This window comes from Lathamus discolor, chromosome 3 (genome assembly GCF_037157495.1).
Source record: "Lathamus discolor isolate bLatDis1 chromosome 3, bLatDis1.hap1, whole genome shotgun sequence".
Taxonomy (NCBI): domain Eukaryota; kingdom Metazoa; phylum Chordata; class Aves; order Psittaciformes; family Psittacidae; genus Lathamus; species Lathamus discolor.
The window spans coordinates 107,176,534-107,201,617 of NC_088886.1; the positions used below are offsets into that span (position 1 = coordinate 107,176,534).

A 25,084-nucleotide genomic window follows, 5' to 3' on the forward strand; every position below is an offset into this window, starting at 1 on the left:
CCTGCTGTCTCCCTTGTCGCTCTGGTTCAGAGAGGGATGTTGCAACTGCCGTCTGATGGTGTGAAACCCCCTCTGGCATCCTTGGGAGGCTTTTTCCTGGCAGGTGGGAGCTGAAGGCTGTGGGAAGGGGGTGCGGGGAATCCCACTGTGACAGCTCCTAATTGCAGGACATGGGGCTGTGAGTCAGGGGGGCTGAGTCAGACCCCCGGGCCAGCCAGGGGCATGCCTGTGCCTGGGCTCCCCAGCGAGGGGCTGCTGCTCTCCATGGGAGCTGGGGGGTGGGCAGAAAGCCGGCAGCATTGGCTGAAATGGTGAGGGAGGGAGGTGGGGGGGGTCACACCTGCCGGGGGAGTGCTCCCCAGCCCCAAACGCACGGCAGAAAGGAGACCAATTACCCAAGGCTGCAATTAGAGTCACTCAGAGAAAAGGCTTTCACTAAAGGGTGATTAAGCTGCTTGGCAAATGAAGAGCCTCAGAAGGTGTGGGGGATAAAGCCAGCCTGGAAAACCATTTCCATTCAAATGTGAGCTTGTTCTGGCTCGGGCTTCTGTTGGTTTTGTTGTTTGCTTTGGGTTTAGTATCTCTTTTTTTTTCCACTCTCCTGGGGACAGACTAACTTTCTGATGAAAATTTCCACTAAAAAAGTTGCTTTTGAGAAGGCCAAGCCACAGCCGGAGTGCTGGGGGATGAGGTTGCTCACCTATGTCAATACTGCCTCGGAGCAATCAGGACAACAAGGAATGCCTGGTGGATACAGCTGGAAACGTGCCTTTACAGGCCCACATTGTGCAAAGGGAGGTGGGATGTTTTCCAAAGGGTCTCATGCCAGAGCATTCCCTCCCTCACGTGACAGGCATCCTCATGCTAGGGTCAGGCAGTGCAGTGCCCTGAGGGGCTGCCCAGCACAAACCCACCCACCAGAACAGCCCCGGAGCCACTGAGAGGGCTGCAAAGGAAGCCCCAAAACCCTACGTTTTGCTGTGAAATCGGGAGAGAAGCAGATTTTGGCACCACCAGCACAGGGTGGAAGCAGCATGTGGTGAGAGATTTACAGCACGGTGACGGCAGCAACCCTGGTGGCCTGGCTCTGGCTGTGCCGTCATCACCTCTGAGACACATTGTGTCTTGAATCTATATATATAGCTCTATAAATACACGTAGTTTTATGTACCCAGCCCCTAAGCATGCAGAGGGGATGGCCCTGTGTCTCGCCTGTTCCCTGCCAGCCTTGCTGGGGCGGGTGAGGGACCCCGCATCACGTTCCTTTAAATCATTATTATAAGGAATAATGAAGGCTTTGTAGAAAATACCAAGGGAATGAAAAAGAATGCAGAATGGCAGTCTCTTTTTGGGGGGGGGGGGGGGGGTGCCCAGCAAAACCCTCCGTGTGGGTCCATAAGCCCCTGAAATGCCCCATGGTCACAGCCCCAGCCATGAGTGACGGTAGGTGAAGCTTCGTTTCTATTTATAGCAAAATGGCCTTGCTGTGACAAATCTGGGGGGATCTCAAGGTCCCTGGGCTTTGGCAGCTCCCTGGAAAGTGCCAGGAGCTTCCAGCGAGGCTGTATTTAGCATCTCCCAGTGGGATATTTTGGGACCCGGGAGGTGGTGATGGGGCTATTTGTGGCACTGGCCTCAGCCCCGGGAGTCCAGGTGCTGTCATGGTCTTGGGAAAAGTGAGATTTTTGGGACATCAGCAGCAATAGGGCAAGTGGGGATTTTAGTCTTTGGGTAATGCTAAACCCTCTTGTTTTGCTGCCGAAAATGATGGTGGTCATAAGCAGGGTCCCCTTCGCTCCTGAAATGTGGGAAAAGGATGGTCATGGGGCACCTGCCTTCCCCTGCTGCCTCCCTGCCTTTGGCTACCACTCCAATTAAAAGCACAGGCTAATGAGCTACCGAGTGGGGAAGCAGCTAATAGGCAGCTCAAATTGCCCCCCCCCCTTTGGTGAGTGGGAAGCAACCAGCACACCAAAAGTGCAGTTATCTCCTATTGCTCTGGGCTGGGAATGACCCAAAAGCACCCCAAAACCTTGGGCATGGATGCGCCCATTACAGAATTAAAGCAAGGAAATGGCGCGGGGTCTGTGCCGGTGGCACTGGGGCTTTGCTGGGGGCTGTGTTGGTTCATGCCAGACACTCCCAGCCGGCGCGGGCATTGCGGGAGGTCACCAGGGCTGACTCACCGCCGCTGCTGGGAACACAGTGCCAAGGGGAAACGGAAGCGACGTGACCCCTTGGCCTCTGAGAGGAGGGAAAAAATGGGAAAGTGGGAAAAAACCCACCACAAAACCTCCAGTCCTTTGATGTGTGGGGCTAGGGAGGTGGGGGGGGAGCACCAGAGGGGTCAGGCCTGCACCAAGAGCCGGCAGTTTCTGCTCTTGGGAAACACGTCTAGGCCACATTTCCATCCAGGACAAAGGCAGCCCAAGCCTTCCTGCCCACCGCCCTCCCCAGACCTGTCTGAAGGGCACCTTTGAACACTAGGATGCTGCTGCCAGGATGGTGGGATTCTGGGGTGAGAAGAAAGCATCCCCAAAAAGAGCTTGGCCAGAGGATGTGGGGGACCTGGCTAACAAAGGTGCTTTGATTCGAGGGAAGATGAGGCACAAGGCACCCCACCGGGAGCATCCCTGTGGAACCAGTTTGAAGCAAAGGTATCTTTCTAAGCCTTTGCCATCCCCTTACCAGGACCCACGGCTAATTCGGGGGGCACTACCTGCTCTCCATCTTCTCCCTGTCCTTCCCTCTCCCATGCCGGGGAGGCCTCTGCAGTGCTGGAGCTCCCAGCCGCTGGGGCTTGCTGGGACAGCAGAGACACCAAATCCCATTCACTGAACACCTGTGTGGATGCACCAAAGGTGGTGTGAAGAAGGAGCTGTAAAACCAGAGCTGGCTGGGGCAAGGATCCGCAGGACACCAACACAGCAGGAGCCTTTCACATTATAAACATTTATTTATAGATGTACAATTGTATAATTAATTCTAAATCGAGAGATACAGCCGCTCTGAGCATCCCTTAGGATCTACGCCTTCTGGGTCGTTATTATCCATGGGTATCTACTTGGAAAAATATAATCAAAAGGGTTTGGTGGGCAGGCTCCGGGCAAGGAATGCTGTTGTGTGAGACATCCAGCAACTTACGTGAACATGTTTCTTGTTTAACCCCCTCCCCAGGATCTCTTTGTGCCGGCTAGCCTGAGCCTCTAGTAGAAGCTATTTCCAAATGCCACCCAACTTCCATCCAATTGCCACCAAAGGTAGAAGAATAATTTAAGGAAACCAACAAACCAACCAAGAAACCCCAATCCTTTAAAATCAGGTCCAAGTAACGGTGCCTGTGGGATAGTAAGGCTTGCAGCTAACAGGCAGGCCAGTATTTTGCGAAAGAAATAAATGGCTGAAGACAGAGCACGTGGGTTCCTAATGGCAAAGAAACCAAACCACCTTACCTCTCACCTCTTCCAGCCCCTGCCATCCCACCCGGGAGCTGCCATGCTTCTGATTCATTCCCCTAAGTGGGTCGGGGGACGGTTCTCACTGGAAATGTCTTTAGACAAAAATGAACTGAAGAGTGCCAAGGAAAAGAATCCAGTTTATCCCACGGAAGGTAGCTCAGCTCGTGCCAGCTTTGCTTTGAAGAGATGGCTCCTAACCTTGAGTGCTCTCCCGCTGCCCTTAGGCCAGTCCTGCCCAGCGGTGATGGAGTGAGAGATGTGCTGCAGAGCTCAGGTGGGGTCCAAGGAGAGCTCCGGCGCACGCGCCGATCTCCCCCAGCAACACTTCTTTCAACAGAAGCGATAGGAAGCTCTGTTTCTTATGAATTAGCAGTATTCTAGAGGTCTCCTCTAGGAAACGTCAGAGATAGACAGGGTGTCAAGGCCACAGCCAAGCTGCAAACAGGAATGCTGGTGGGTGAGGAACCCCAAGTGTAGGACAGACCAGAAACAACTGTAACAAAGGGAGGCAGCTCGTGGAAAGCCCTCTTTACAGAGCGAACGCTGCACGCTGATTACGAGGCAAAATTAAAGCAGACTCTGCACAAAAAGAAGTTACGTGCACAAACAAACCTAACGACTGATGAGCAAAGCCCATCCGGGACAGTCCTCCCCACCACCGAGTGCGACGCCGGGGCTCAGATGACCTGCTGCAGCTTCTGCCAACGCAGCAGAACCACACCACAAATCTGGACAGCTTCCCCCCTTTCTCTGTTACCCCCTACAGTGCTGGAATTCCTTTTGTTACAAGCCGAAGGGCCGGTATCGACATCCCAAGGCGCAGAATGCCGCTGTCCTCCAGAAAGTAAATTACAGTAACTGCAAAGTGATTCTTGTGTTAGTGTGTCAGGCAGGAAAGCGCTGCAGGACGAGACACCCTGGGAAGAGGCTTCCCGCTTCCCCGTTTACCAAAGCGGGCAGAAGACAAAATAATTTAATCATCCAACCCCTGCATAGTTTAAAAGTACAACATATATACAGCTATAAATTAATTCTAAATAGATTATATATTGGTTTTCTTTTCTTTAGAGTTTTATCACCAAATCGTCCAATTCCTCTCTCCGTCGGCAGTGACCAGCACGGTCACAAAGGATGTCCTTCTGCTCCATGGCTTCTACAGTTACGTTGTGTTTTTACACTCTACGTGTCTGCTCTCAGGGTTGTGGGATCCCAGGAGCAACGAGACTGTTGCACGCTAGCGGTGTCAGAAGGGAAGGAGGAACACGGGCAGCTCGATTTCCTGTCCTAATCGCTGCCCCAGATGTACGTAGAATGGTGGAGACGGGCAGAGAGAAGAAAGAGGGCAGTTGTGCGTTGCTAATTCTCCAATTCCATTTGTAAGGTAAGGTTTGATTCTTTGAAATAGCAAGTCTGTCACCTCGATTCAGTGCACTTCACCAAAAGTCTTCAGGCATTTCAAGAGTCTGGGGACAAAAGCGGTAGCGGTGTCAGTCTCTGGACAAGCGCACGACACTGTACCTCCCCCTTCGTGTGTCCCCCCCCCCCCCCCAATACAGGCAGCAGCTTTGTCAGTCGCACTGTTTCAATCTGCAGCGGGCCCTCTGCCTAAGAGCAGCTCTCTTTTCAGACCACAGGTACAGAGAGGCAATTGAAGAAAAGCAGCTAATGCTGGTCTGTCATGAAAGAAGAGGCGCAGTTATCAGAACAGGAGAGCGCGTATATCAAGATAAGAATGGCTCCATAAACAGGATACACCCAAAAAAAGGCCGAATGCAACCCAGGGGATTTGTTTGAAAGGCCAAACTTTCAGGCGCACTCCCTTTGCCAAGGAAAATAAAAACCAAACAAAACCTCTCCTGCTAAACCTCCTTACTTGTGTCTATAAATCAAGCAGCTAGGTGTCCGACAGCCTCAAGCAGTCTGCACAAGCCTAAGTGGTGCCTGTAAAATCCACATTTGGGGCAAGCTTCACCTCTGATTAATTCTCTATGGAAACCCTGTTTTCCAATAACTTTGTGGTAGGAGGGGCCTGGGTGTTCTACAGCCATCCCAGCGCTATCTGGTAGGGGAGATCAGCTCAGATAATTAAGCAGAAAAAGGACTCCAAAATGCATGCCGATTTTTCTCCTTATTTTCGTGCAGTTCTCCTGTCACCCAGCACACCTGGTCTCACACGTGCTCCCTGGGCTCGCCTTAATCCAAGCTCTCTAACCCCGAAGTCTTCCAGGCGCCCCCTCAGCTGTTTTGATTCCCAGTTTAACACAGTAAGTTACTGCTACAACCTGCTGTGAACTTCTGGCCATTTGCTTTGTTCTCCTGGAGTGTCATGGGAAGACAACAGCAGGGGCAAGGAGCATCTGCTTGGTAGGAGTGCATTCCCTGTCATCATATTGCTTCAAGTACCAGCGGACAACAGCTTTTTCAGTAAAACAGACAATAAAGCAACCAAGAAAGGGTTCATTAAAACATGGCAGCTGCTTGCCATGGCTGGTAAAAAGCTCCCAACTAGCCGAGGCGTGCACGGCTGCTCTATCGCAAGCATAGTTGACAAGACCTCAGCTGTGTCACCAACAAGCCTGGGTCTTTTGCTCTGTTCCTAAAGACCCAACACTGCCAGTGCCAGATAAAACAGGGAGCTTGGAGAGAGCCGAGGGTGCCAACATGCAAACTAAACAAAATCAATTTCCTGATTAACAAGTGTATGCTTGACAGCGGGGGGTGCTTCCCCCCATGACGTGTGTGCATCCAGAGGAGACTCATGAGTATCTGTGTCTCAGAGATTTAAGTAAGTATGAAAAGCACTATTGTGCTCTGCTCTGCTGCCAGGAGAAGCATCACCAGCTCATACTTAGACCTCTGCTGAGTGGGCAGGCGGTGACTATCCATGCAGGGCTTGAACGTCTGACAGTCTGCTACAGCTGGGGGTGCTCATGCTCTGTGCTTGTCGGTACAAATCCGAGTCTCCGAAGTAGCGTGCCCGGTACAACAAGCCTTCCTCTGCAAAGGGAAAAGCCCAGCGTTATGAACCCGATGTGGAAGGAGACCCACCTGCCAGGCCACATCCCACCATGGGCTCTGCCAGGAACAGGAGGCAACTCACCGTTTGCAAGGCAAGACGAAGCACAGGATGAGGCTGAGGAAATGCCCTGTGCCCTTTAGGACAGGATGGGCGTAAGCTAACGTATGCTGACAGCTCATCCATCCCGGGAAACAAACCTTAGGAACCTAACAGAACCTGCCTCTAGTCCCAGGAGGCTCATGAGGCAGCCTACACAATGGTTACCCCAGCAGAAGAAACGTAGAGGGTCAAAGCTTCAAGCATTGGCCTCACCTGGCACTGTCTGGGTCTCTAACAGCCCCTCCTGCATCCCAGGCACTCACATCCTACCCTGACCACTGCTCCAAGAGCTGTGATCATCACCAGGTGGGAACGGGCAGGCAGGAAGTCAGGTCACCCCTGGGACTCCGCAAAAAGTTTGCTGCCCTTGCCACACTGTGCTGCCTGGCCAGATCATTTCCCATCTGTCTGTCCGGGCAGCTGTTCCTCCAGACCCTGCATGCCCTCAGCAGCATGCAAGGCAATGTCAGTGCTGCCACCACACCCTTCTGAACAGGGATAGGATGTGGGATGGAGGACTCCACGGGCAACAGACTTTTAGACGTGGTCCTCAAACAACTACAATATTACACAGAGCTGTGAGAGCCCTCCTGAAAATCAGGCGGCTGCAACCTTCCCCCTCCAGAATCTCTGAGGCACAACTCTTGTCTGACCAGTTCTACAGCAGCGTTGAAAAAAACCCCAAACCCCACATACCGCATTTGTCACAAAGTCACAAAGTGAAACAAATAGCCAACAACACAGGAAATGTGCTCGCACCGTGTTAAAGTATAACCTTAGCCTAGCTCAGTCCCCAGTTGATGACCTTTCCAAAGCTGACCTCATGCAGCAGCCAAGACCCTCCACTCCTGACCCCACACTACTCACTCTGCTGCTTCTCTTTCCAGCAGTTATTTCGAAGGTTTGCAATGTAGTCCTCCTCCACGCTCTTTTCAACGTTTTTCAGGTTCGTGCCTGTGTATTCATCTGCAAAGTTCTCAGATACGTAGTAGATGACCTTCAAGTGCTCTGTCATTCTCTTGTGTGTGTGACCCACAGACCTAGTTCAGGGAGAAGAGGCAGAACAGTGTAGGACATGCTTCAAGGGAATAGCAAAAGCTCCCAGCAATTTATAATGCACAATGTGCCACGATGCCAGAACAGTGAAAACATACATCGCTCCTAAGCATCCACAGGCTTGAAGGTTTGGAAAGGAGAAGCATTTCTCGTGGAAATGAAATGCTAACACAGGGAGATAAAATCTGCCAGGCCTCTAGCTAGGTGGGAGAGCTCTGAATACAGATATAACTCTGAGGCAGATTGCCCAAGGCCTAAGCCCACTTAAAGTGTTCACTAGAATTTTCAGCACTAATTAAATCTTTCTGCAGTTTCCTTGCTGACGACACCATCATCTGTTTTTGGCAGTGAGCCCCAAGGATGGTTACAAAGCTTGGAGGCTGATGCTTGTGCAGCGCAGGGTGAGAGCAGCCAGCAAGGCAGAACGGTGCCTGTGCAGAGCAGGGGAGCACCAAGGTGAGGACAGAGCAGGGGCTACTGTCACAGCTCCCCACAGCCTCCCCTCTGCCAAGTCAAACCCAGTCCCCTCTGCTAAGATATCTGCTAACCCCAAGAGCGTCAGCTTCCTTTACCACATCACATGCTGCAACGAACACTGTGGCTGCAAGAACAAAATTAGATCTGCTCTGCACTCAACCTGCACCAGCTAGCACAGAAAGTACTTTCTAGAAGGAAATCTCTTCTTACCCTACCCCCATGGATTTGCATTTCAGACAAAGCCCTGTACATATTTTCCCTGACACTTCAGCAAACCTAAAGATACTCACTAGGGAGTGTTTGCAAGCTGTAACACAGGACCTGTGCCCAAATGCTGGATTCATAAAGAACAGCTCCATCTGGAAACATGCCCAAAGTTTCCCATAATAAATACCAGCTGGCTGCTGCATTAAAAGTGAGCCTGATTTTTAAGCCAGGTATAAACATTCACTCATCTGGCTAGCCCTTCAGTCTGTTATCAGGGTTTACAGGAGTGATTCGAAGACGTCTGCAAGTTTCATCAAGGTCCAGCACTCATAGATGAGTGGTGGGTAATCGGATAGACTGAACGTGACCAAAAGGCTCTACTGGCATTCTTCGAGAGAAAGGCTAATGCAACTCCAGCAGTGCCTGCTGGCAGAGATGCAGCTCTGGAAAAAGCTCGGCTCACTATTTCACCTGTCCAGACAGGGCCAAAAGTTCTCCTGAAGTTCATATGCTGCTTCTGTATAATGATGAACTACGGAGGCAACAAAGCGTACCCTCACAGAAGGAGTACTTAAGCTTGCAGAGCTTCAGCAGCATGCTTGAGTGTGAAGCATCAAAACAAGGGCAGGACCTGGTTCAAGAAACCTGCCACCTGAAGTCAGACATGCAATTATTAAGTCATGCAAATTCGATGAGGTGTTACTGAAGAGCAGGGTGTCAGAGTCAGGCCCACAGCCAGAGAGCCCCTTCAGCAGAAAGCTAGGTTTTGGAAGAGATTGAAAAAAGTAATCAAGTAACAAATGGCTCTTTAGGACTCCACCTCTTTCAGTGACAGCTTCACTGTCAAGAAGTGGCATTAAAATCTCTGTGTGCCATTGAAACCTAACCCGGTTTTTAAAAGCTTCTCGCCTCCTGGTCACTGAGTTCAGTGCAGCAAGCTCCAGCTTTCTGCTGGACGACAGCCAAGCACAGCATTTCCCTTTACAAGAGGCAGCGGGGCTGCCTGCGCGGGTGAGTGAGCGAGCAGCACCGCCTGCCGGCACAGCGCGCCTTTTGCTCCAGGGCTAATTCCATTTGGAGTGCCCCGGTCACTCAGGAAGGATTGCAGAGGTCTGGATCGGCTCATTTGCTGCTCTTGTCCAAATCCAAACTTTGGAACTGGTTTGCTTGCTGCTACCTGAGCATGCAGAGGCAGGGACAGCAGAGGGAACAGGGAACCAAGCAGCAGAGAAACAGCTGAGACTCAGGGATGGCTTTTCTCTGACAGCTGACAAGGCTGGAAGCAAATCCCTGCCCACTTCGAAGCTGTCCTCCACTAAATGTCTTCCACAAACCACCTCTTCACCAGTATAAACCAAACTGATATACATATGTTTACGCTTAATTTGCAGTCCTAATATCAACTGCAGAAGTCACATCTCAATATTCTTTAGCTTCTCAGAATAACCCTTAACTGTGCCCTCTTAAAAACCACTCCACCTTTCGGCTCTGAGCACTAATATCATAGTCTTCACCTTGGACCTGAAAGCTAAGCTGCGATTTATAGTATTTAACATCATCAATGGCAAACTTTGTCACCTGTGAAACTAAACAGGGACCACTGGCTGTAACCAGTCTACCCTCTTTAAATACATATAAGGAACTTCCAGTGAAAATACATTAGGCTTTTGTCAAGAATGATGCAAGCAGCCAGAAATCAAGCCTGTTTTCCCATTCCTTGTTGGCACTTCAAAGTGGGTAAGAATAGACTCACTTAATTTGTCAGCCAAGCAAGCATATCAGGGCATTTCCACTGGATCTAGAATGAAACAGCTTAAAAAACAGGGGATTTTCCTAGGAGTGTCTTTTACTCTACGTGTGTTTTATTCCTTCTTTTCCTCTACTGCTCTGTGCTAAGCATAAACTGAGGCTTTCATGAAGAACAGATCTAGCTTTTGTTTTTCACAGTCCAATTTAACTCTGCATCTCAATTCATTCTGCATATGGGATCTTGGTGCTCAGCTAGTGTCTCTCAAAGTCATTTCATCTGCCCCTTTCTAGGACAGAAACGCCCAGCTGCAGAAGGTTTCTGTCAAAGAACTTCCTTAGGCAAGTGAGCACCCTACAACCTTCTGTACACCTTTCATCTCAAGACCTGTTTGAGAACCAGGAGGCCTTCACTGATGTGTGAGACATCTGCCAACAAAAGCAACGCTGTGATGAGATAAAGCAAAAAAAACCCCAACCCAAACCCCCTCAAAAGACAGAAGAACCAGACAGCCTCGATCCCTACCCCATCACGCCACCCTGCCCTCCAGAACCCAACCCCCTCCCCAGCTAGGTAAGTTTTAGAGTAATGGGTACTAACGGCCTATGGCTCAGACTGTAAGGTGGGCTGGAGACCATCATCTGGCTGAGGGCAGACACAATGATCAGGATGAGGATAGGCATCAGCTGGACAAACAACCCAAGGCCACCCTGTAGGAACAGAAACACAGAGTGGAGTGCCACCTGTACACGTGTACACAAAGCATCCCATAACATCACCCTCTCACCCTCCCAGCCCTAAGACAGCCTCGATTCTCCTGCTTTTCACAGGCATTTGGCTTATGAGGCACTCCAGAATAACTCAGGGGAACTCATCAGCCCACAGTTCCCACCCAGGAAAGGAAGCGTGACTGAAGGCCCAAACCCACTGCCCCTTCTCTGGATGTGACAGAGGGCAGAGGGGCCTGGCAGGGATACTGAGTGAATTTCAAGTCTCATGCCCGTATTTCGTTTTTCTAGAGCACGTGTTTTCTGTCCTGCTTGTGCTAGTGAGCAGAACCTTCTCCCCTCTTCAGTGTCAGATGAAAGTTAATTCCCTCTCTACCTCACCTCCTGAGCTCCCTCCTGTCTCAGCAGAGTACACTTTCCCCTTTAAGCTTGAGAAAACATATTCAGGGAGTTTTAGTTGTTTGTTTCTAAATATAATTGGTTATGCCCAGAAAACAGTAATCTTCACTATATAACCCTGGTTTCCTGAACAGTAAGTCCCTCATTCCCACTGCTCTAGACCAGAGGGCTTGGAGTGCTGGAGATATACTTAGATATTCTGTGATGGGAAAACATAAAAATAGTTCATGCTATAAAGTGCCTTCCTTGGTTAATTAAGCATCACAGATTAGAAACACCCCATCTTCGATACTGGAATAAAAGGGAGAAGGAGCCACGAGCATCCATATTATCTGAAAAGTGCATTTTACCCTTTGAAATTACAGAATTAAATCAGAAAGGAAATGCTTATTCTGTGGTAAAGACAGGAACACTTTACTGGTACCATCTTATTTCAAGGCAGCACTGTTTAAAGAGACACCAGCGTTTTCCCCACTGGATGACAGCTGTAAGAGCCCAGGAGAACCACCAGCAGCAAATTAAACTGCAGCTTGGTGTAAATCCTGAAGGCAGCTCACTTCCCATGACTCTAGCTTTCTGTTCAGGAGGGTGGAAACAAGCAGGACTGTTTCACAAGACGGCCACCCCGACTAGCTCACACCTCATGTGTCGGAACAACCTTTAAACTCCCAGCCCCCAGCCTGTTCTCCACTTACGTCACCCTGGTGTTCTCGTCTGTCCTGCCTCTGATGGTAGGTATATCGCATCCTGCCGTTGCTGTACACGTGAACGTTACCTACGGACAAAAGAGAAGTGTTACACAAAAGTCAGCGATGGTGCTGGCTGGGTGGGAAGGGACCACAAAGGGTGTCTATGTTCTATGTCAGCCTCACCAGTGAAAATACAGCAGGAAAATGTAGGGTGCTGGCAACAGCAAATTCAGGAATTTTAACTTTGAACATTGTCGAACAGGCTTGATCTGTTTCTTTGGTTCAGGCCACACTCAGCAAGGATGTAACGACATAGAGATTGTAAAGGAATCCATGCTGTGCTCACACTTAGATTTGGTCTGACAGCACCACCACTCTCATTTCAGCTCGCCTAGACTGACTGTCAGCTCGTCAGCTCGCATGCTGCTGCCTCGTAGCCAGTAGCATGCCAGCCAGTTCAGAGCCAGAAGACCATTATCTGCCTTGGATGGGCTGCTTCAAGGCTGGAACTGGGATGTCTCAGTGAAGTGGTGATTTGACAGACTTGGGCTATTCCTGAGATCCCTGCATATGTGCCAGTGCACAAGGTACACATCCATGGTTTTGCTCAAGAAGCCACCTGGCCAAAAGCCCTGACTCAAGCCACTCCATCATGCTGCCCTGACAGAGATGGCAGGAGCTTTAGGGTGAAGCAAATACAGGACCCCACAGGAGACTGATATGCACAGGAGACTGAATGCATACAAAAAAAATTCTATTCATTGCCTGTAGCCAACATTTAAAAAATGAGCTATATAAGCCGCTGCTGAAAAAGAAGTATTCCTAAGGGGTACTAAGCAGATATGTCTGCAAGGGAACTGGTGGTGGGCACAGAGATCCATCTATAGGACTTTGTAGCATCATATAAAAATTTCAGCTTAGAAGCGATCTCAGAAGGTCCAACCTCCTGCTTAAAGCAGGGTCAGCTCTGTAGATATATCTTGTACAAGCCTCCTCACTTTTAACTGAATTTACATTAGATTAAAACCAATTACAAAAAGAAATAATCTTGGTAGTTCTTCCACCCAAAAAACAGAGCTCTTCCATGTCTAGTTTTAAATGTCGAAACTACAGCTGAAAAGGGAGACCAGCTGAGAAAGGAGTCCTGAATTCTCTTGGGGCAGTGAGGAAAGGAAAAAAAAGACCGAGCTAAAATAGCAACCTCCTGTTTTCAAACTGGAGTAACTGTACCTCTCGGACAGGCAGAACATGCTGCAAAAGGCTTCAAGATGCCTTTGCAAGTATAAGACATTAGTGTGTTAGTTCTTACATACCAGATAGGAAAGAGCTACCAGAGTGTATCTCCTCAACTGAAACAAAAATATTTATGTTTCCAAGTTGGTCCACAGAGGTCAAATAACCACTGCCTCCACTGCCAGTCAAAGATGACTAGAGTAAATACAAGGGAGTCTTATAAAATACCCTTATCCTTATATTAAACCTGTCTTTTTGCTTGGAACTGATCAAGTGAAGGAACAGTCAATCGGTTCTTTCTTGCTCCCCAAACCAGGATCAGCACTGTGGATAGACAGGATACAAATTTAATTTTCAATTCAAGAGGTTTAAATTAAGCTGTAGGAATAACACTTTCCTCTTTTTTATGGGACAAAGTGGAAAGAAGGAAGTGGACACTGATCTCAGAGAAACTGCTTCAGCTGCATGGCAGAGTAGATACAGATCAAGAACAAGGCCCAGGCATTACCATAGTTTTGTTCTGATAAGAAGATTTAACTTCTAAAACCACCAGAAAGAAAAGCTTTCTTCAAAATAGGATTATTTTTATAACTAGCCTTAAAACAAGACACTTATTTTATTCTAACATTCAACCCAACCTAATAACAGCTAATGCAGCCAACATGCAATCAAACACCCCAAGCTGCAAACAAGTCCAGCTCTGATGGTATTACCTGCTGGCTGCTGAGTTCTCCAAGGACTCCTATGAACAACTTAGAAAACTCTGGGTGTTTAGGTCATGTGCAAAGAACTTTTATCAAACTCAGCAATCCTTGCACAGCCATACAAATCACTACTGCACTGTTTCTCTGTCAAAAGGATGGGGTCCCATTCAAGAGATTAAGGTTTAATGTGCTTACTAGAAGGAAAACCACCACCAAAAAACATGTTGAAGAGGTCCCCGGGGGAGATGTCTGCCTCAAACCCGCGGTGGAAGTCCGAGTGACTGTGTCCGTGCCGAGCTGGGTTGAGTTTCTCGTCTCCCAACTGGTCATACTGCTTCCTCTTCTCTGGGTTGCTCAATACTGCGTATGCATTACCAATGGCTGAAATATTGACAATAAGGAAGCAATTAGCTTCTTTCTTCTGCAGATAATACATCTAGTCCTGCAAACTGCCAAGACTTGCCTTTCTTATTACACAAACGAGATTCTCAACTACCCCCATCTTTTCAACAAGCTACTTCAGCGGCAGAGCACTAGCACCTGGCACGCTTCTCTAGCAAACACAGACAGAAAGAAACCACAAGAAGAGACTCAATTAAAAAGGCCTTAATTAATTCAAATGAAGAAGTTATGATATGACTGGTATAAATTTGGTATGTGTCCCTAGAGAAACCTTCTCAGATGAATGAAGCTATGAACTGCAAAGGAAATGCTGGTAGCAGAGCAGCTACATGTTTGACTTAAACTTACTTCTTTTGAACAACTAATGCCCAAGTCCTAAGCAACTGTATAGGAAAATACAAGTTCAGTTGACAAATTTTATTCAGAAGTAGCACTAAGGGAATCTAATATCATAGCCTAAAACCAAAACTGCAGAGAATTTATATAAGGGCTAGGACACTGAAAGAGACTTTTAAAACCTCCCATAAGAGCTAGTAAGAAAACACTGGCTAGAAGCTGTGTCCACCAACTACGAATTGCAAGATTTCTAGATGCCAAAAATAAGGTGCATAATTACAAGGACTGTTAGTGCCTGTGATGGTAGAAATGTCATGGAACTAAAGCCCCTCCAGTTCCCCAGCTCAGCATGTTTGAGCCTTTCTACCAGAGTATCTGCCTATCACCCTTCTATTTCTGTACTTCTCTGTTGACACGTTCCAGCTTACCACTTCGCCTCTGCACCAACTTACCCAAGAGCCTCCCTACGTGACTTCAGAGCCTATCCTCTCTCCTCCTTGTGTCGCAAGAAGGCAAAAATGTTCATGACAGTAGTTGCCCGCTGTATGAAAGGCAGGGGCAGAAGTGATAGAAAAGGGAGATACATGCCCTTTGGAGGAGATTAACTCCAAGATCCAACATTTTGCTGGTAGTCAGATTGAGGTGTACGGTTTCTTCTTAGACCAGAGATTTGGGGTGTGGAGGATGTAATATCAGTACACTTGCTCTCCTTCTTGGTTATAATTAGTTCACACAGAGCAAACACTTCTACAAACAGGCAGTGAAGCTGGACGACAAGGCCTGTCTCTCAGCATATTAATTTGATCTTTTAAACTGTATGATTAAGCAATGAAAATGTAGTGGTTCAGGGTCTTGTTCATTTCTTTCTGCTGACAAAGCCCAAAAACCATCTCATTCCAGATCAGGATTTTAGCTCAAAGTAGCCAGTTTCAACTCTTTCTCGAGTATCAGCCAAAGGTAGTGATGCAGATCTGCCAGAAAATAAACTGCAGCTAACTACAACGACAGACCGAGACAAGGTCTTGGGACAAGCTGTAATACTTTATCAGCTGTCACTGGGAAGATGAATACCAAGACTTCACCTAATACATCAATGTAAGGAAAGATTAACTAAAATCCTCACAGCAGTGCACATTTTCCCCTTCACCCTCTGGAACCAAACAGCTGGACTTCAGTGAGCCCTGAAAAGTAGGAGTTCAGCTCAGGGGCTGAAGGACAGGGGAACGAATGAGGCAAGGCTTGGAGGAGAGATAGCAGATAGCTCAGCACTGGAGGATAAAGGGCACCTTGCTTAACGCACGACTTCTGGCACGTAACTCTTGTCACAGCGTTCAGCAAACATCATTATTTAAGATTACAGGTGAAGAAACCTGCCTTTCGCCACTGAGCAGGGATCTAAGGATAAACTATCCAACATCGGCTTACTGCACATGCGGCATAGACAGATGTCTGCAGATGCTCACTCTTTAATCTGTCCCCCATACTAAAACAGGTTCTCCCAAGTAGCTGGGGGTCAGCTCATTATTTGCTAATGGCAACACACTTTATCAGTTAGGGATTTAAGTCTAAAAAGTCTTGAACAAACCTTACATAAGACTTTTACTGCTGAATTCATGTCTGCTAGAAGCATACCCGAATACCGTATCAATACACTCACACCAGGCTAGCCTTGCTCCCTGCTCCAGCAGACATCTCATGTATTTCACTCCCAAGATGGCCAGAATCAGATGTTGTTATTTAAATGCCTTAACACTGCAAAAACTGTGCTGTACAACTGGCATCAAGAGGTTCTGCATTTAGCAAAACTGTAATAATCAAACTTCTGCAGTTTGCAAAGGAAAATAGGGCTATACGTTCCAAGCAATAGCAATTCTCTTGGAAAATTATGCCACTTCTAAGGTATCTTATTACCCAGAAACATCCCTGCTGCATTTGTAGAGAGGCCCTGAGAACTGGGCTTTTTGCAGCAGAACTGAACCTCCTGAGGACCCTTTTTGAGTTCTGACTGGGTTCAGTTGTATGGCTGATGGTTTCACCCTAAGAATTTTCACCTGGGTTTTCTATCCACCAATTCCATCTGTAGGCTTTCACAATGGTCAGGTTCTGAGTGCTTGCTTAGAAACCTGAAGGCTTACTGGCTGCCTGAAATTCTCAATGAGTGGAAGAGCCTAAACACAAGTTCTGAGTTTCCTGCCACTGGGCCTTCCCAACAGTGTTTCTCTCGAGGGACTCATGAACCCAGCAGCTGCCTCTAGTACTGAACAATTCAGTGGGTCTCTGCTGGATTTGTCAGTTGACAGGGGTGCATCCCAGCACCTGTGCCGTGCTGGGTGGCTGCAGGACTTCGAGCTTCTCCCTGCTGGGTGAATGATCCTGCATCTCTCCAGGAAAGACACTGGTAACATCCCGAGGGACTTTCCTTATGAGCAGCGCGGAAGGAGGATGAAGTAACACATAGGAAGGGTTGCTAGGAGAAAAGGAAGGAAGGCTTCTCCTTGTCCAACTAGCAGAGGTGAATCCTACCTGTGCTCATTATTTTAATCTTACACTTTATTTGTAATACAACCAGATTAGAAGAGAGACAACTTTACAAAGAAGAACTTTATTTCACTCTACCTGGCTCATGAGGTTGTTCTTAAAGAGTCCTTGCTACCCCAGCTCAGCACCACTGCCTGATAGATGAGGTCAAACCAAAGAGTTGGAAATGCTTTTTACCTTTAAATGCCTCTGTAGCCCCTGGTGCGTGGTTCTTATCTGGGTGAAACTTCAGTGCAAGTTTCCGGTAAGCCTTTTTGAGGTCCTCGTCAGAAGCTTCTCTGTTTACTCCCAGAATTTCATAGTAATCTTTGCATTGCTTTACCCTGACAGCAGAGAAGGGAAAAAACATGCACAGTTAGTTTCAGCTCTGAAAAGCACTTTGCATTGAGTACATCAACTCTGCAACGTCTCACACATCACAGTTTCAATCAATGTTGTTCAGTGAACTCTGGTTTACTCAGCATTAATTCCTCACAGGATGAGCCAATTTTTTCACCGACTCACTCCCACTGTGCCTGCATTACTAGCATACAAACATTCTCACAGAACAAGTCAAGCCAGTAGAGTTAGAAGGGCCTCTCCTCAGGCAATGATATCACCCACAGAGGAATGTCATTGGCTAATAAGCTTCAGATTCATCATGCTCACGTTTTGGAAGCTATTTGGGATTGGCAGGGCAGGATCTGATGGGTAGCTGGGCTATGGGTGTCCCCTTCCCCCAGTCTCCTCATACTCAGTTAATTCACAGACCTAAAAATAACATCAGCTGAATACTAGATGAAGAAAGAGGAAGCTGCCCATGCCTGTGTGTGCAGCCAGTTTGTTCTGGGCACACTCACAGCATAGCGATGGTTTCTCCTTCTCACATGACTTTGATGAGACAGAACACACCTTGCTGGGGTTTTGGAGAAATGGATGATGTAACAAACATCCCCATAAGCCCATTAACCACAGCAGCTCTTGTGAAATTCAGGCCGTGTCCATAATCTTAAACAAAGTTTACCCAGTGACTGTGCCTGCAGTTCATCCTTCAACTTCCAGTATTTTCAAATGGTAGAAAGGAATAAAGAATGGCTTGAAACAGGATTTGGAAAACAGATGACTGGATAAACATGCCTTGGGATTTTCCAGCAGGAGCTTTAGAAGTGTATCATGCTAATAGAGTGAAGCATCCAACAGCAGACTTCTAGTTTATTGGGCTCTAGGAACAGAGTATCATCAGGAGAGAGGAAGAGGAACACGTCCTGTCACTTGCTACTAGACCAAAGCTTAGAGCAGGAGGGCTACCTTCTGCAAGCTGTGAGCCTTGACTTCCACCTACAGGATCTCATGGAAGCACATGGGATTTTCACAGCATTACTGAATAACACTAAAGCAAACATTAATGTGAAGTCCATGAGATGAATGCATCCAAAATGCCTCTTTGGACCTCTGCCAGGAATAGGCCTATATGCTTACAGCTCAAGCCCTCGTGCATGCCTTTGGGGGGAAATCTCATCCCTCATAGACCCAACCCAGCTGATTCCCAGAGCTGGTGTAGCTATAAATCCTCCTAGGACGCTTGTAACACCCAGCCAGCTAAAACCCACCCAATGTGGTTCAAAGCTGAAATCTTTAAATCCCTGTGAAAAACAGAATGGTAGCATACAACCAATTCAAACAAACTGCAGGTTGAAGCCATGGAGAGCCATGCACACACCTCTTCACTGCATCCACCTGGTCCTGCGTGTAGCCCTTGGGGGCCTCCCCACCAACCTCCCCGTTGGCCGATGGGAAGTTCCCACCCATTTTCTTGAACTGAGGGTTTGTGGACTCCTTGGACTGGGACTGGCCATTGGCTGATTGCTCGTTCTTGTTGAGTGATTCAAGCAGAACTGAAATGACAAAAAGATGAAAAGAAAAAGTTAAGAGACCACTAAGTTTAATCTGCCCTCTCAGCTCGCCCATAGACAGTACCCTCTTCATCCCTGCCACCACTCTAACATGCCCCGTCCTTCATCAGAAAGTCTCTCACCTTTTCACCCAGGAACCCTTGAGCTCCTGCTGCTTTTTGCCCAGATGTGAGAGTTACTGCTGAAGATATCGCCTCCTTCTCCCACCACACACAACCTTCACCAAAACCCCAGGCCCACCCAGCTGAACAATCCAGGAGCCACAATGGATCACCGAAGTGGTGCATCCTTGTCCTCTTTTTTCCTTACGTCTCTCCTTAACAGTGAAGCATTTCCACATTTGTTCTCCAGCATATTATAAAGCATGTTATTCTTCTTTCTCTCCTGCCTTTTGGAATATACAGGTAAATTATGTGACAATGCCATATCTTTTAGAGAGCTCAGAAAATGATACTGTGGGATACCAGTCACATGGGACACTCTTTCTGGGACAGAACTGCAGCACTGACTGCTGGCAGCACCACAGAATCATAGAATCGTTAGGGTTGGAAAGGATCTTAAGATGATCTAGTTCCAACCCCCCTGCCATGGGCAGGGACACCTCACACCAAACCATGTCACCCAAGGCTCTGTCCAACCTGGTCTTGAACGCTGCCAGGGATGCAGCATTCACAACTTCCTTGAGCAACCCATTCCAGTGCCTCACCACCCTCACAGTAAAGAACTTCTTCCTTATATCCAATCTAAACTTCCCCTGTTTAAGTTTTAACCCGTTACCCCTTGTCCTGTCACTACAGTCCCTAATGAAGAGTCCCTCCCCAGCATCCCTACAGGCCCCCTTCAGATACAGGAAGGCTGCTATTAGGTCTCCACGCAGCCTTCTCTTCTCCAGGCTAAACAGCCCCAACTTCCTTAGCCTGTCTTCATACGGGAGGTGCTCCAGTCCCCTGATCATCATCGTGCCCTCCTCTGGACTTGTTCCAACAGTTACATGTCCTTTTTATGTTGAGGACACCAGAACTGCACACAATACTCCAGGTGAGGTCTCACAAGAGCAGAGTAGAGGGGCAGGATCACCTCCTCCAACCTGCTGGTCATGCTCCTTTTGATGCAGCCCAGGATATGGTTGGCTTTCTGGGCTGCGAGTGCACACTGAAGCCGGCTCCTGTCCATTTTCTCATTGACCAGCACCCCCAAGTCCTTCTTCGCAGGGCTGCTCTGAATCTCTTCTCTGCCCAACCTGTAGCTGTGCCTGGGATTGCTCCGACCCAGGTGTAGGACCTTGCACTTGTTGTGGTTGAACTTCATAAGGTTGGCATCAGCCCACCTCACAAGCGTGTCAAGGTCCCTCTGGATGGCATCCCTTCCCTCCAGCTCATCAACCGGACCACACAGCTTGGTGTCATTGGCAAACTTGCTGAGGGCGCACTCAATCCCACTGTCCATGTCAGTGACGAAGATGTCAAACAAGACCGGTCCCAACACCGATCCCTGAGGGACACCACTTGTTACTGGTCTCCAGCTGCACATTGAACCATTGACCACAACTCTTTGTGTGCGGCCATCCAGCCAGTTCTTTATCCACCGAGTGGTCCATCCATCAAATTGATGTCTCTCCAATTTAGAGACAAGGATGTCATGTGGGACAGTGTTGAACGCTTTGCACAAGTCCAGGCAGACGACGTCAACTGCTTTACCCCTGTCCATCAGTTCTGTAGCCCCATCATAGAAGGGCACCAAATTGGTCAGGCAGGATTTCCCCTTAGTGAAGCCATGCTGGCTGTCACCAAGCACCTTGTTGTTTTTCATGTGCCTTAGCATGCCTTCCAGGAGAATGTGCTCCAAGATTTTACCAGGCACAGAGGTGAGACTGACTGGTCTGTAATTCCCTGGGTCTTCCATTTTCCCTTTCTTGAAAATGGGGGTTATATTTCCCTTTTTCCAGTCGTCGGGAACTTCACCTGACTGCCATGATTTTTCAAATACGATGGCCAGTGGCTTAGCAACGTCATTCGCCAGCTCCTTCAGGACCGCGGATGGATTCCATCAGATTCCATGGACCTGTGCATGCTCAGGTTCTTAAGATGGTCTTGAACCGGATTCTCTCTTACAGTGGGCCCAAGGTCTTCATTCTCACAGTCCCTGCATCCACCTTCTAAGACCTGGGTGGTGTGGTCAGAGCCTTTGCCAGTGAAGAACGAGGCAAAGTCATTCAGAACCTTAGCCTTTTCCAAATCCAGAGTAGCCAGTTCTGATAGCTTACAGGAGAGGGCCCACGTTGTCCCTAGTCTGTCTTTTATTTGCAATGTACCTACAGAATAGACCCATAACATATGAGCCAGAAGGGTACTTTGTTCTCTTGCACTGTCTTACCTACATATCCAGTGTGTGTAGAAGCTATGAAAACCATCTTCACTCTCAGCTACTGAATACCAACTGTATAAATTCAGTTTCCCTTTTCTTAAGTGTGGTGCCCATGTGTATTGGGTAAACTGCTGCAGATTGTCGCTTCCTTGCAAGTCTCGGACACTGCCCTCCATCCTTTTTAGCGAACAGGGGGCAAACATTCAGGCCTGGCCTAACCGCACAGGTGACAACACTGTGAAACCAAGTGAGACTCCTCCAAGCACAGAAATGTCTCACCATTATGCATTTCCCTGGCAGCTGGATGGTGCCATCTGTTTAAACTCTTTCTCTATTTTTTTTTACCATATGTCAGAATGACCTCTTCATGCCTGTAGCTTCTTAAGTTTATATACTGCATCCCACCAAAAAGAATAGGCACATGTTTAATAATATGATTAGAACCAGATATTATTTGCAAAGGCACCAGTAACTTGACAAGCTTGCAGTCCCTTATCCAGGAGCCTAGAGCTGAGAAGGACATTTCATCTCCTCCAGCAGATTGCATGTTACAGACCTTGCACTGTGGGGGTATTATGTTATTTATGCAAGTGCAAACAACACTTGCAGGCCAAGAGATGAGCCCAGATATCCTATCTGCCCCACAGAGTTTGTAGGGGCAAGAAAAAAACACTCAGTAATCCAACAGCCAATACAGGCTATTGTTACAGGCTGGAGGATAAAAATGACAGCAGGTAACAAGCAGTAATTCATGGAACGAGCTTTTGAGCTTAGGAACTTAATGGATTTCAGCTTTCAGAAAAATAAATCCTTCCTTTGCTCATATTTACACCACCACAGTGCTCACAAAACCATAGTATTTGCCTTTGATCCTTCCAAACCTGAAGCAAACTCCCATTTACTTTTAAACCTTGCCTTGCGAGGCTGTCCCTCCATCCACCCCACTCACTTGATGTTTTGGCATCAGTTCCCTACAGCTTGGCAAGAGATTTTTGGTAATGTAGTTCCCCAAAACAACCACAGAAGTCCACATATGGCCTCAGTTCAGTCCTGTTTTGTTCTACAGCCCCAATCCTATTGCATCTACATCCCAAAGCCACACTGGTCCTCTGTGGAATGACAGCACAGCAGAAATTCATGAACTACTGAAGCAGAGACTCCTCTGAATGAGTTTTCAGTTCTGCTACCTCAGCTCCCAACCAGGTATGTGCTGTGGGTCACTCTTCCTCACTTGTTAAGCAGCATTTGTCCAACTTCTGCTAATTTCTCCAAAATTCCCGCTTCCAGGTGACCAGTGTGACTTTGTGTCCCACGCTGTGGCAGTGTAGAAGGTTTTTGCTGACATTCCCTTGCAAAACCCTTTTGTGATCCTGTGACGACGCCTGTAGGACCCAGCCAGGGTCAGAGTCTGAAGTGCCGGCTGAGCAAGGTCCACATGGCAGATCATTGCCAAACCCAGCGTAACTCCTGAGAAGAAATTTCCCAAGGGCATACAAACTATGTAAAGACTCAATGACCACAGTGTAACTGGGGGATCTTTGGCAACATTTCCCAACCATACACCTAAAGTGCACGGGCAAGCAACCAGCAGGACATCAAGCGAAGGGTCCTTGGACAGCAGCTCACACAGCTGCACTAGCAGCTTGGTTGGGTCTGGCCACAAATTAGCACAGTGTATTTAACATTAACCCGCCCTGCTGTTTCCCTTTCCTCTGATTTCTTTCCCTATGCTCTTCTCCAACAGTACATGTTCCACCTTTCGTTCCAGCTGTCCCAGGCCACAGGACTAGGGCAAACCCTGATGGCTTTATACTGCAAACTGGTGCTTGCTGTCATCCAGATCTGCTTTTCTGGCACATGCCCTAGCAGAGCTCCTCAGGAAGAACAATGCTGGTCAAGGTGAGCTTTTCTGTGTACTATGCCATGCTTTTGCCTCCAGAAGTCACTTTTCCTACCCAGCAGTTTCGCAAAAGTATAAACTCTGACTGGGAAAGAAAACCATGCCACACACACGACAACACGACACACTATGTTTGAGGGAATGGGAAGAGACCTTGTGCAACAGGGAAAGCCTTGGGCTCTTTACAGGGCAGAGAAGCTGCAAAACACAGCTGCAGAATGATAACCAAAACACAGCTGCAGAATGATAACTCAGGTAAGGCATGTCAAAGTGAAAAAAGAAAATAATAGTAATAAAGAATCCACAGCCCTTTGCATAAATTTCTGCAACATAAGAACACACGGAGAAAGGACTGCCTGGCTGCTTCTGCAAACCACTTCCCAGTCGCTTTTGTGACATATTAGTTACGTAGGCTGTAAAGCTTCCAGGAAATGAGATTGTTCCTCAAAACCTACAGAATTAGCAGAAGGTCTTCAAGGAAGAAGATGGTTTTTTTTATGCGTGCTGTAATGAACTGCAGTAGCTGGTCTGTGGTAGTCAATGGCAGCATTCAAAATGAGGAGCCACGCTCGCTGAGCAGAAGAGCTGGGACAGCAAGCAACGCTCGAACATCAGTCTGTGCGGGATCGCTGCCCGCTGCTCCTGGGGCTGAGGTGCTCGAGGAGGGGATCCTCCAGCAGGGCCAGCACGGCTGCACCCCTGAGGGACGGACCGGAAGGCAAACCAAGCGTGAGAGGACGAAGAAGAGTGGGAAGGAGCCGGGCTTTCCGCAGCCCGACCGAGAACTTCCTTCTCCCTCACCAAGCCCCTTCGGCCCCCGGCAACGACATCCTCGCAGCGAGGCTCCCACGCGTGGCCATGACCGCGGGTGCGGGCACAGAACCAGCGAGCTCTTACGGAGGAAATAAGGCCACCAAGCTCTGGCCGCACCGCGCCTCCTCCCGCCCTCCCCTCTGCACGGACACCTCCCTCGCACCCTCACGCCCGCCCTAGTGAGCTCGGGCAAGCGCACGCAGCCGGTAACAGGCTGTCTGCGGCAGGCAGCAGCGCCGAGGCCTCCGTGGCCCTCCCGTCCCCCCGGGCTGCGGCACACACACACACTACGACCCCCTCACGGCGGCGCAGCCCAGCCGCCGCTAAGCCCTCTGGGAGCGGCCGCGTACCCACCGCCACCCCCCCCCTCCCCGCGGCGGACTCGTCTACCCGGCGTGCCCCACGCGCCCACCCCTTCGGCGCAGGCGCTACGAGGGTGAGAGGTCAGGCGCGGCGGCGGCGGCGGCGGCGCAGGCCCAGCTCCCCCCCGGGTCCCCCGCCGCCCCCCCCTCCCCAACACCCCCCGGGCTCTCACCGCGGACCCGAGGCGAGGGGTACAAGCGCTGCGCCTTCTCCAGGAAGCGGCGGGCCTTGTCGGGCTGGTTGGCCTTGGCGGCAGCCAGCGCGATGCCCATGCACCGCTCCGCCTCGTCCCTGTTCGACTCCATGGCGGCGGCGGCTGCCGGGCGGGTGGGGGGGGTGGGTGGGGGCGGGGCCGCGCGCGGCCTGATGGCGTCATCACCGCCCGGTGTCATCGGGGCGGAGCCTGGCCCCGCCATCGGTGCCATGGCAGCCGCAGCCCTCGGGTAGGGCTCCTGCTCCCGGAAGGGGGCCGCATGGCGTCCAGACGGGTGGCGGCTCCGCGGGGGGCTGAGGAGAGCAGGCGGGACGGGCAGAATCGCCATCACTGCAGGCAGGGTGGGCAAAGCCGGCCGCCACGCACCCGTCCGTTAACGGGACAGTCCAGGGAACGGCGCCTGAGCAGAGAGTGCTGCCCGAGCGTTAGATGGAACACAGCAGCTC

General features: G+C 49.1%; 1 protein-coding gene across 4 annotated transcripts; it reads right to left on the minus strand.

The window, feature by feature from the left end:
- Window positions 1-2,936: 2,936 nt before the first annotated feature.
- Window positions 2,937-24,761, minus strand: DNAJB12 (DnaJ heat shock protein family (Hsp40) member B12). 4 transcript variants are annotated; one of them, XM_065671066.1, is made up of 9 exons: window positions 24,597-24,761; window positions 18,792-18,966; window positions 17,270-17,415; window positions 14,012-14,197; window positions 11,886-11,965; window positions 10,664-10,773; window positions 7,444-7,616; window positions 6,313-6,455; window positions 2,937-4,921 (listed from the first exon to the last, which is right to left on the minus strand). In XM_065671066.1, exons 1-8 carry the CDS (start codon window positions 24,727-24,729, stop codon window positions 6,337-6,339), a joined length of 1,122 nt encoding a protein of 373 aa, XP_065527138.1. In that variant the 5' UTR covers window positions 24,730-24,761; the 3' UTR covers window positions 2,937-4,921; window positions 6,313-6,336. The 4 variants fall into 4 exon arrangements, with proteins under 4 accessions (XP_065527138.1, XP_065527137.1, XP_065527141.1 ...); XM_065671065.1 differs by having other exon boundaries at window positions 6,307-6,455; XM_065671069.1 differs by lacking the exon at window positions 24,597-24,761 and adding an exon at window positions 19,107-19,395 and having other exon boundaries at window positions 6,307-6,455.
- Window positions 24,762-25,084: the final 323 nt, after the last annotated feature.

Bases quoted from the DNA above. Each gene is read 5' to 3' on its own strand.
- DNAJB12 (XM_065671066.1), bottom strand. From the start codon at position 24,729: ATGGAGTCGAACAGGGACGAGGCGGAGCGGTGCATGGGCATCGCGCTG. The intron at 10,774-11,885 runs GTAAGTGGAGAA...CTGTTCCTACAG, and splicing joins GACGAGAACACCAGGGTGAC to GGTGGCCTTGGGTTGTTTGT. The intron at 7,617-10,663 runs GTTAGTACCCAT...TCCCTGAACTAG, and splicing joins TACAGTCTGAGCCATAGGCC to GTCTGTGGGTCACACACACA.